A 12682-nucleotide genomic window follows, 5' to 3' on the forward strand; every position below is an offset into this window, starting at 1 on the left:
GAGAGGGGAGGTGGACATAGTACATTTGGAGAGGAAGAAGAGCCAGGCAGCAGCATTGAGCATGGATTGGGGTCGAGAGAGGCCAGAAAGTAGGTGATTAGAGTAGTCCAATCTGGAGATGACCTGTGAGTGGATGGGGTTTTTTGTAGCATCCTGGGTGAGATAAGGGTCTAATCCTGGAAATAGCCCTCCCAGATACCGCGCCCCCCCCCCCCCCCTCTCAAAGTGCTGCTTCTCCCGAAAAGGAGACTTTAAATGTAGGCAGCCCTGATGTATTTATTTATTTATACAAACCACTTTGGTTGGTAGACCGCCTCTTGGATCCACAGCCGTGTGTAGGATTTATTGTTCCCTAACACTATACAAATCAAAGGACAAGGTCATAAAACGGCATCAGCACTCGAGTCACATTCTAAAGTTATCAATTTGTGTTCGGAAAGCTGCATCTAATATTCATCTATTATGTCAAATTGCTTTGTTATAAATCACAGCTGTAGTCCTGTAGGAATGGGCTGATTATTATGCAGAGTGCAGCCTCTCTGCGTTGTGACATTGCTGAGTAAACCAATGTAGTGTATTTTACCACAAATCATCCTTAGTAACAATTTCTAGAGTCAGGAGCAGCACATTAAACACTGTTCCGCCACGCTATTTCATCACAAAGTTACCGATACACATTTTCTATGGAGGGGGGGGGGGGGGGGGGAGGTTATTCTGAGAATAATACAAGCACTGCAAAAGTTGTTGATACAGAAGATTTATTATAACCAGGGCTTAAAGTGGTCCTAGAGAGGTGGTGGAACTCCTTTCACCTGCCACCGCTCTTCAACACCACCCACCCCCTCCACCCAATAGGAGGAACCCATATTAGAGTTTTCAGCACCCCTTGCAAACTACAAAATTTTTGCCCTACCTTCTATACTCTATAAAGGTGGCTTCCCAATAGGACCCTCAATTATTCAAATGATGCCACACAGTAGCACAATCATATTCACATTACATCACTTGCAGTGACCCTGATTCATATTACACCATAAAGTAGTGACCCTTATTCTTTTTATGACACACAGCAGTGCCTCTTATTCAAGTTACACTACACAGTAGCATTCCTACTGCACAGTGGTGTTGCTTACAAATAATGCCTACAGCAGTAGTACCCTTTACACAACATTTCCACTTATCTATCTCTGTCCTTCCAGCCGCTTCCTCTCCTCTCTTGTTCTCTTCAGCGATGGAGACGGCGTAACATCACATATGCCATGCCAGAAAAATGAAACCACTAGGACAGGCTTTTCTGTTGTAATTACTGTGCAGGGCTGTGGTGCAGGGGGAACTGCCATTACATTACAGGTGGTGGAACACAGTTCCACTCCACATTACCCCTGATAAAGTTAACTTACTTACTTACATTGGTAATGAATGTTCAAACTGTGTCAAATTAAAAATACAGGTTTAGCTTGTGGCATCTCTGATCCTCCACAGAGATTTTTTGGAGTCTGTACAATTTTATTGCCAATGGTACTGGGCCATGTTCTAGAGTACACTATAGGAAATACACGTTTATAGTAATAACCAAAAACACAATTGTACACAAATGATATCCTTTAAAATGTAACTATTGATAAAAGATGAAAAAAAAATTAACTTACAGTTGTATGGACTATGGGGGGGGAGGGGAACGTAGTTGCATTCACAATTACATATTCGAGCGCAGATCTGCAAAATTTGCTGATGCGGCCGCGGGGAAATGTACAGAGGGGCCCACTAATGGTGTCTCTGATCTGCCACTTGTGTACAAAAGATGCAACAACTGTCGCACACTGGTCGCAATAGCATCTGAGTAACCCTAGTGGCGCTCAGTCACCTGAGCCTTTATAACTGCGCTAATCAATAGCCTCGGGTATATATTTATATATATATATATATAGGGCGATGACCCGGCACTCCAACAACAATGCGGTAGTGGCCCTGGTGCCTTCTCTGTAGCCTGGATGGCTACTCAATATATAAATTTATATTTAATATATATATATAAAATATATATATTTATATTTATAAAAACCACCACACTCCCCATTGACTGGTTGGGGTGCAGTGGCCAGTAACAACAGTATACGGTCGTTGGATCGACATACTAAATGTCAACATTGTTTAGGTCGACACCTGAAATAGGTCGACATGGATGGAAGGTCAACAGTATTAGGTCGACAGCCAAAAAGGCGACATGAGTTTTTCACTTTATGTTTTTGAGCTGGCATGGGCCGAAAGGCCGTATTTCATGCCCTACCATGACGAGCGCAGCGAACATGCGGGGGGGGGGGGGGGGACGCGGTGCACCAATACGTTGTCCATGTCGACATTCAGGACAAAAAGAAAGTGAAAAACCCATGTCGACATTTTGGCCGGCGACCGAGCCATTGTCGACCTAATGCTTGCGTCGAACTTCCATCCATGTCGACATTAGGCACGTCGACCTATTTCAGGTGTCGTAATAAGCCATATCGCCCTTCAGTGGTCGATCCAATGCCCCATACCCCTGACCACATGGCTCAATTAAATAAACAGGGTACTCAACACTCGCCACAATAAACTAACCCCTTTTAATACACAAATAATCAAATACAAATTTATATAAATATAACACAATATTTGCAACATCAAGTAAATTGTTTTTCCATAGAGCCAGCATTGATGGGCGCTTTAGCGCTAAGCATCCAGGACTTTCCTGGCCCCCTGTCAGCACATACTGTCCGCCACTCCTTGTACCTGGGAGTAAATTGCTTTTTATTCTGCGTTTTCCTCATCAATGCTGTATTCGCTTTTTCTCATTGCCCAATGCACTAATCTTTGATTTTAAACATTGAAAGTCCCAGTAGTGGCTGATTGTTAATCAGAAATTCCCAGGAGTGGTCCTGCACTATGCACCGCATGGAGGGGCAGCAAATAGATCTGGTGTAAATGTAGTCTGGTACCGTATTCCAGCATTCTCGCTGTGCTTATTGGCTGCCTCGTCTCTGCAATCACTCTGAACACGAAGGGGCTGATTCGGGCATGGGAGCAACGCAAAAAGAAATAAGTACTTTGCAGCTGGATGAGCCACGCTGCAATGCAAGGGCTGAAAATACAATTTTATTTTTGCAAATAGTTCAATTACTGGCTGCTTTTGCATTAACAGTTGTGCCCACTTACATCTAGCCTCCTTGACAGTTAAACAGCCCTTCAAGCTATACCATGGCATGATTCGGTAGCACCAAGCTATGCCATGGCATGACTCGGTAGCGCCAAGCGTTTTTGTGTGCATCTTTTTCTATTCCAGTGTATCTTATCTGAAAAACTGTGTAACGGACTCACAAGCAGCTTCTACTGGTTCAAATTATATACAGCATGCCTTTATTCTGGGTTTGACCTCATCTGCATGTGAAATGCTACGTTAAAGTGTCTTACCAAGATCACTACTGGATATACGGGCCATTTGGTCTTTGTTGTGTACAGTGACATGACAAGCTACCCTCTTGCAGTATATACTCCCCAGCTAGTGAGCTATACGTCACCCCACTGTGCTCGAGCTACCCTCCTTCCAGAGGCATAACTAGATATTCGTAGGCCCCATACAGTGGCGTAGATAGCGTAAGGCAGCCCCCGCTGCTGCTTGGGGGAGCGGGGGCTGCGTGGGCGCCGGATGCTGGCACCGGCCACTGCCCTCCACCCCTCTCTTTACTGTGCCCCGGCCCCTGCCTCCCCCGCTGTATTCCGCCAGGAGTCGGGACCGCATATATACTAATCTGCATCCCGGCGCCTGGCTCCTTATGAGTCAAATGTCCATCACAAAATGGCCGCCTCCTTAGAGCAGCAACGGCCTCCTCTAGCATCCTTACAAACGGTCTGCTGTAAGGAGGCGGCCATTTTGTAATGGACATTTGACTCAAGGAGCCAGGCACCGGACGCAGATTAGTAGATATGCGGTCCCGACTCCCGGCGGAATACAGACGCGGCGGGGGAGGCAGGGTAAGAACGGGGAGGCAGGCAGCGCTAAATTTAGGGGGGGGCGCCAAAATTATCCAGCGGGGGGGGGGGGGGGGCGCAAAAATTGGCGCTACGCCCCTGGCCCCATAGCAAAAGTTTGTAAGGGCCCCCTATTTAGCAACTGATGGTGATAAATGTTTGTAAAACATATTTCTTACACAGCAAAGATGGGCCCTTTTCAGCTCTGGGCCACATAGCAGCTGCACCCCTTGCACCTATGGTAGTTATGTCCTTGCCTCCATCACCAGTGAACATGTAACAGTGAGTACGGCTGTACCTGCTATCTATCAATAAACCAATTCCACTGGTTACCTAACTGTCTTCATAGGTTGAATCATCCGCTAGTGTGCGCCTATATACCTTTGCAATAGCCACACCTGCTCACACATCATTTCCCAAAAAAATAAAGCTACCCAGCATTTGTTGGTTACCAGGAGCAATATATAACCTGCATGCAATAAAACAAATGTATAGGCAACCCAAGCATTGCAACATGGTTTGTCCAGGTGGACAGTTACTGATGGAAGGTGTGAAGTATATTCCAGTGAAACTAAAGGCAGAGGTCCATTCTCCACCAAATCGTAGGATGTATATCAAACAAGCCAACAAGAACAGAGTAATTTTATTGTCAGCAAAAGTTCATACAGACAGCCACATTAATAGATTTTAGCAGTGCTGGTATACTTCAAAATTACACCGGATGTAATGTAAAGCTCATTAATATGTTTTCTTCTACCATGACATGAAATGCAATTGGTACGGACTGAATACTGTTATTTTAGACGTAAAGACAGGACTGGAAGTCCATTATTGCGGAGAGTGGTTAATCATAACATAACTAGCTTAAGGCCCCCATAAACTATGCAAGTTGGTGGATTGGGACGAGAAATCTGGTGAAATCGGCCCAAATTGCTTATGTATGACATCTGATCTGATCCAATGTGCGGTCCTGTGTGCATACAGATGGAGACCATCTCATTGTTGTCTGGCGCCCGGCAGAACGTCCCCTTTGGCGAGCGCCGGCATAGAGGGAGTCCATGAAACTTGGATGTGTGTGCGTCTCACGCGCACGTGTGCCCCGTGTCTCTAAGCGGCTGGGCAGCGGGCAGGGGAGGCGGCGGACGGTGGTGGGGAGCACCGTCACCACAGGGCATGTCTTGTGTGCGCGCCCCCCTGGCGGGGGCTGGCGATAGTTTCACCAGCCCCTGCAATGATGGAGCACACTCCATCTGTAGGACCGGAGTCAGAGGTCGGACTGTCTGCACATAAGATAAATCATATGTGCAGCCGTCAACGGCACATGAAGCACCGCGCAATGTATCGCATCCAATGTGGTCCATGTATCTGTGTGCCACCGCTGGCACACACCTAACAGCTCTGCTTTCTCCCCGCTCTGCTTTCTCCTGCCGCGGCAGCCAGGATGTTTGAAATCTCGAATAAAAAAGAATGAGCGACAGCTGATTGGCTGAGAAAGCTCGGTCAGCCAATCAGCAGTCGCCCATTCTTTTTCTTGATTGCTTTTTTTTATCTCCTGCACCCCCCCCCCCCCCACACCCCCACCTGCAGCTCCCCAGGAGTTACATGCGATATGTCGCATGCGACTTATCGCGCGTATAAACAAATTTGAGCCTTCCCGGGGAGCTCAAGGGAAATTGTGTCCGACTGGTCCTTCGGACGAGTCAGCCTAGTGTATGGGCCTTTACTCCTGTGTCATATATCGGACCTTGGCGTATCCATGAGTGATAGGTGTGGGGTCTGCACTTCGTTTAATCTTTAAAGATAACTGTATCAAAAGCTGTGATTTCGGCTTCAGTTTCCATGTGTTTGTGTGAGTCCTTATGTGACTCTGCCAAGTTCTTTTGCATAAAATAATTGCCTTCTACTCGGCAAGACCCCAGGGAGCACCCCTGCAAATTGGTCTCCTTCTCTGCTTAAATCTCAGTTATCTTGTCCTAAAATTAAAGAAGATTAAATAAGATGGCAAAGAGGGCCAGGGCACAGATCTGCATGGGTGGCAGACTGCCAGGCTACTTCTGCTGCCAGCCTCTCAGCATCTGCTACCCCTAGTTAAAACCGTGTTTCTGCACCTCTCTTTAGATCCAAGTGACACGGTGCAGGTATGCGGTTCTATGCCACATAAAGTGATGTATTGCCAGCTTCCAATTGGACGCTTAGAATAGATCCCAGCTGGAAACTCTCATCGTCCTTACATGAACTTTGGGTTATGTGACAGTGTCATTCGTGTACCACCACTGTTCTAAGCCCTCAACCCCCTCATGCCATTTTATGCATGATGCAGGTGTGTTTGTGTGTGTGTGTGAGAGATAGATGGGTGCTACCAAGAGGCCAGCAAATCTCCATCCTCTAACGGAGTTCCTGGCCTCATCCATCCCCTGCAACAGTGCCCACCACTGTCTCCGTCCCACCCTTCAAATAGCAGAAGTCTGTCAATCACTGACAGTCTGCTGCCACCCCACTTTGCAGGATCTGTTCATGCCCAGACAGAATGTGTCCCGCACATGCGCAAAATGCAAACAACAGTACTTTTCAGCACATGACGGAACTATGTACACTTTTGAATCAGGCCCAATACGTACAACCTTAATAGCACTAACTTTTTTTTCTTGTTTGCTTCTTATATCCTGAGTGGACTCCGGATTTTTGCTCAGTCCACCCGGGTAAGTGTGCAGTGTGAAAGGGCCATCTTCAATATCCCGGGTTCAGCAACCTAGCAATCCGCCCCAGGGTAAAAGCAGTGTTTTATGCGGGTCTGAGCCGGGTTGAAGGCAGTCTGAAGGGGAACCCCGGGTCGAGATCCCGGGATCCCGGTCAGTGCTATGAAGGAGGCAGCAGCGTCAATGCTGCCTCCTCCCCGCGTGACGTGACGCTGCTCCACCCCCCCGCCTGACATCAGTGCCTGGCAATATGATTTATCGCAAATACGGCTTGGAACCGGGTCCTAATCCCGGGGGCGACACAGCATTTGCAATGTGAAAGAGGTATCAGACTTCTATGCGGTTTGCTTAATGGCTGAATTGCTTTGCCTCGGTAACTAAGGCCATCTTCAGATGGTGTTAGCTGCTGCAGCCTATGGGCACATGTGCAGTCAGAGGATTAGACCGTAGAACGCCAGTTCTGGAAACTGCCCATAGATTGATTGCATTGGAAATCACTTTACACAGCTGGGCTTAATATAGAGTTAAAGACCAGGTTAGGAGAACCACGTTGTGCTATAGTAGAGGCAAACTTACAATATGAGGACAGATTTTGTAAAAAGCATGTTCTAGCTCTATATGCTGTCGACGCAAGCAAAATGTTGCCGTGAAAAGTCGACATGGGAAAACCCATGTTGACCTTTTTACATGTGGATCATCTCCATGTCGGCATTTCCCTTTTCCATGTGTCGACTTGCCAATCGACAAAGAGTGGTCGACGTATTGACTGTTGACCTTATACTTGTCGACCTAATGATCCACGCCCTTCTAGCTGAACTCCTAAATGGCAGCGTAAATATAATGTGGCACATGCAGAATCCGGACGTATTTTTTATGAAAGCATTTGTACATCGTGCATCACGGCATGGTTTATCCAGGTGCAAACGTCCAGCTGTACTTCCACCTAACGCTACACGAGGTCCGGCATGCCTTTTAATTCAAGCGGAACGCACATGCTGCTACATTTATAGTGAGCTGCGCTCTTCATTGACTTGAACAGCTAACCGTTGCCCTTATGAGGTATGGTGCCACTTATTATCAGACCTCTTGTTATTCTGAGTCCGTTCTCATTACGTTCAGTCAGTTACATTAGCGACGGCACAGTTATTTAAATACGTTAGGCCGAAGACTCGTGCGAGGTTGACAACTGGAAAAACAATCCTCTGGAAAACTGGCAGCTCGATCTGGTTTACACAGATGCTGGAGGTTGCCCTGATTCGCGGGGACAGCTCGGTCATTGGGAACTGTATTGCTTATACGCTACAGTCTATTGAGTCCTTCTTACTGCTGGTTCTGTAAGGCTACTTGACTATGTCATCCTGCCATCGTAGTCCTCTTTCAAGTAGCAGTGGCTCATAAATAGGAAATCTCGCACACTAGTTCTATTAAAAGCCATCAGTCCACTCTACACACTTATTTCCTGTTACTGATAATTAAATGCATTCCCGAATTCTTCAATTCCTTCACAGTGCTTTTTTTTTATCTCAGCAGAGCTTAAAACTGAATTGGTAAGTACCCTAGAGAAATCCGCTTGCAGAGCGGGTAAATACATTGCTCTGCAGCTCAAAAACTGCATTGATGTACATCAAAAGTATTCAAGCAGGGCTTGGCCTTGTTCTTCTGATGTCCAGGGCAAGATCTAGAAATGGGGCGATCAATAAGTCAAGTTCTTGATAAAAGTGAACCACCTTCCTCTCGCAGCTGCGGAAAGCAGAGGCAATAGATTATCGCTCACCATTCTCATTTCTAAAGACTACGCATCATTTAATCTCTCAATTTCATTTTGTAAAACCATCAAAACTCTAGGCCAAGAATGTTTGCTATGACCATCGTTTGCCATCATTTGTAATATCGGGTACACATTATAACTTTCAACATGAACGTCGCACAAGTTAGAAAGACCTGGACTTTAAGTACACATTGACAGACAGATGTATAAGACAAGAACAATAGGTGTTATTTTCACAATACGTGCCACTAAATACTATTTTTCGTGGCTTTGACTTGCTGGAGTTGTTTGGTTTAAATATTAGAATATTGTGTTTATCCATTTTATCCAGACTCTTCTCTTTCTCAAAATGTTGACCATGAACGATGGTGGTCAAAAAAAAAGCAGAAGGTAATGAGAATACCAATACCTTCTCTAAGATTACAACATGAGAACGGCCATTTCAAAATGCCCAAATTGTATGAGTCATACCTGTACCAATCTGGACCCTGTGGGATCTGCTGCGCTCAAACTTTCGAATGGAATTTCCACTTTCCATCTCAAACATGGGAGAGGAAGAGTCTTCGGTTGACGACATACGGCAGATCTTTTTTCTTGTGCCGCTACACGAGTTGGAGTACGTGATTCCAGAGAGGCACCGAGAAACAGAAGAATGCGAGGTATCTGAGAAGAAAGAGTTGAAATGAATTCGGTCCAGCAGATTATGAACATCCTTTGATTTTAAATGTGAAAACTCTTTTAGTCTCGCATATACAATCTTGAAAACATCAACCCCCACCAAGACGGCACATCCTGTTTTATTCACTCTACTGAAACATGTAATTTAATCTTCAACTTGTCTTTTTTTCCCCAAGAGGTGTAGAGGCAACTATGGGATTTTTGCAAAAACTGGGCGATTTACTTCAAATTAATTTAAAATCAATCAAAATTATGTGTTTTTTTTTGGTCTTCTCCCTTACTTGGTGCCATGCTAGGTAAGGTAGACATCCAATATCCAACATATCTGTTCTAAAGAATAGGATTGTACCCTTCATACTTCCAGTTCATTGAGCAGAATCCAAAGAGGAAGACCACGGCACAGATAAGTCAAGTGTTGACTCTTCTTAGTCTTCTTTCTTCCCACCTCGTACCATAAATGGATAAGTGTTACTAGCATCCTTTGCTATGGAAAGATGGCGCTAGGGCAAAGATGAAAGGGCGTTTGGTGTAGTTAACCAAGAATCATGTTTTGGTCACTTCAGGGTTTTCTCTGTTCCAGGGTTAATTGCAAATTGGTTCATCTACTTTTTTAAATTATCTGTATATTTTTGGCCATCCTGGTTCATCTCCTTTATTAATTTACCATTTTCTTTCATGTGACCATAATTGTTAAGAAACAGTTTCTCTGCCCAAATATGGGATTGGTTTTTATCATTCTATTTAGTCTTGTTATATTTTACATGTTAGAGTTGTCATTGTACATATGTAGACAATATTTAATTAAACAAATTCCTCTTTTATAGTGAAGTGCGCTTTTAGAGGACCTCAACAAAAACATGCATTGCTTGACAAAAATTGGTATTAGAAAATGTTGCATTACTAATTTTTAGGTGACATTTAAAGTTACAGTAATAAACGGCTATTGTGTTTGCCAGAATCATCTGTCTGTCATGATATACTGAATAAAGGAAACTGGTCACCTGCTGTGACAGTAATTCATATAAGAATCTTAGAAAAGGAAAAGTAGACAAATACAACAAAAATAACATTATCACAGAATGGTCCAGGGCCCTTATTCAGATCTGATCGCAGTACAAATTTGTTCTCAAAATGGGCAAAACCATGTGCACTGCAGGTGGGGCAGATGTAACATGTATAGAGAGAGTTAGATTTGTGCGAGTTATTTTGTTTCTGTGCAGGGTAAACACTAGCTGCATTATTTTTACACTGCAATTTAGATTTCAGTTTCAACACACCCCACCCAAATTTAACTCTCTCTGCACATGTTACATCTGCCCCAACTGCAGTGCACATGGTTTTGCCCATTTTGAGAACAAATTTGTACTGCGATCAGATCTGAATAAGGGCCCAGATACAATGCAACCTTCAGCCTCAGAATGCTACAATCAACCTTAGAATGCTACTATCAGCCTTAGGATGCTACAGGAATGTTACAATCAGCCCTATAATACTACAATCAACCATAGAATGTTACAATCAGCCCCAGAATGCTATAATAAACATTAGAATGCTACAATAATGATACAATCAGCCCTAGAATGATACAATCAGCCCTATAATACTATAATCAACCTTAGAATGTTACAATCAGCCCTAGAATACTACAATCAGCTCTAGAATGTTACAATCAGCCCTAGAATGTTACAATCAGCCATATAATGCTTCAATCAACCTTAGAATGCTATCATCCTTAGAATGCTACAAGAATGTTACAATCAGCCCTAGAATGTTACAATCAGCCCTAGAATACTACAATCAACCTTAGAATGTTACAGTCAGTCCTACAATTCCACAATCAGTCCTACAATTCCACAATCAGCCCTAGAATTCCACAATCATCCCTAGAATGCTACAATCAACTTTAGAATGCTACAAGAATGTTACAATCAGCCCTAGAATACTACAATCAGCCATAGAATGTTACAATCAGCCCTAGAATTGTACGTTCAGCCTTAGAATATTACAATCAAACCCAGAATTCTAGACAGCCTCAGAATGTTACAATACACCATAGATGTTACAATCAGCCTTGCAATTCTGCTCTTAGCCCTAGAATGTTACACTCAGCTTTAGAAGTTTAATCAGCCTAATGGTGGGTACACACCAGGACGATGCAGCTCGTGAGTGGGTCGTTACGGGATCGTATGACCTGCTCACGATCTGGCGGAGTCTACGACCCGCTCAGGAACTGCATCCGATCTTATCGCGATCCGCACCCACTTGAATGGTTGTTTCTCAGATCCTACCTGCTGCAGGTAGGATCTGAGAAAAGACCTAACGACCCGCGGGGCCGATGCATGGGATCGGGATTGCATCAGAACGGCAGTGAAATGGCCCAAAACATGGCCAATTTACATACAATTGGTCGAGATTCTATCTAAATTGGCTCATTTTGGGCCAAATCGTCCTGGTGTGTACCCCACATTAAGCTGGGTACACACGGCGCGATATAAAGTTAACGGTATTGACAATATCAATATCATTAACAATATATAGTGCAAATCGCTCAGTGTGAACCCATTACATCATTAATGGTGCATGCTCACGCACATCGTTATCAAACCCCCCGTCATTTGTCCATGTGCAATCTATCATCAGAGACTGCATGTACGGAGCAGGGGGTGGGTGACATCACTGACCAATATCATGAATGATATCACCCAGTGAGTATGTACCGCAGATATAGTTAATAATATTGGTAGTGCCAGGGATCACTAGTTGGTACCCAGCTTTAGAATATTACAATTAGCCTAATATGCTAAAATCAGCCTAGACATTTGCCTAGAATGTTCCAATCAGGCTCAAATAAACAATATCAGTATATACAGTACTTTCTGTACTTAGGAATTCTGTTTGACAAAACTGCAGAATTACTCATTACAAATAAGGCCGTCAGTGTGACTGCGTGTATAATGTGTATTGCAGAAAAATATATCTGCTGCATTTATCACCTTAGCTAATTTAGTATAGGGTCAGAAGAGCTAATTGTGTATTATGTCCTAACTGTGCAACTAGAGGCAATTAGTAAAATCTAATCTGCAATAGCTGCACACAATGTTCCTGACACCTATCCAGTCTCCATGATATTATTGAAGCCCGGAATGACACTTGCCACTTAACATATAACAGTTTGCAATTCTATGTAAAACAATGTTATAATATTGAAAGTAGTTAATATATACTTATTGTACTTAAGGCGGGCACACAGCTTCCAACACTGCAAAACTGAGATGCAACAATACATTGCACTGCCGTACACAATGTACCAGGGGTGTCCAAACCCGTCCTTAAATCTACCAACAGTCCATGTGTCTCAGGCAACCTGCGGCTTTATAGTAGGAATGAATGCAGCATGTATGATAATGTGACAGTTAGTAATGACTACAGCTGTGCACCACCGGCTAGGTGACTTGGGTCATGTGACAGTTAGTAATTACAGCTGTGCACCGGCTATGCGACTTGGAAAACATGGACCGTTGTAAGATCTCAAGGACCG

The 12682-nt window shown here is 44.1% G+C and overlaps 1 protein-coding gene across 8 annotated transcripts in view; it reads right to left on the reverse strand.

Annotated features, from left to right (window-relative positions):
- Window positions 1-12682, reverse strand: part of SLC35F4 (solute carrier family 35 member F4) — a 125261-nt gene that overhangs the window by 38885 nt on the left and 73694 nt on the right. For 4 of the 8 annotated variants that reach the window (XM_083167261.1, XM_083167260.1, XM_083167262.1 and 1 more), the window contains exon 2: window positions 8938-9129. The exons of the other annotated variants lie outside the window; for them this stretch is intronic. In XM_083167261.1, the coding sequence (XP_083023387.1) occupies window positions 8938-9129 (192 nt within the window). The remainder of the gene's footprint in view (window positions 1-8937; window positions 9130-12682) is intronic. 8 annotated transcript variants of the gene reach the window in all.

Source organism: Crinia signifera, chromosome 12, assembly GCF_055691185.1.
Source record: "Crinia signifera chromosome 12, ASM5569118v1, whole genome shotgun sequence".
Lineage (NCBI taxonomy): Eukaryota > Metazoa > Chordata > Amphibia > Anura > Myobatrachidae > Crinia > Crinia signifera.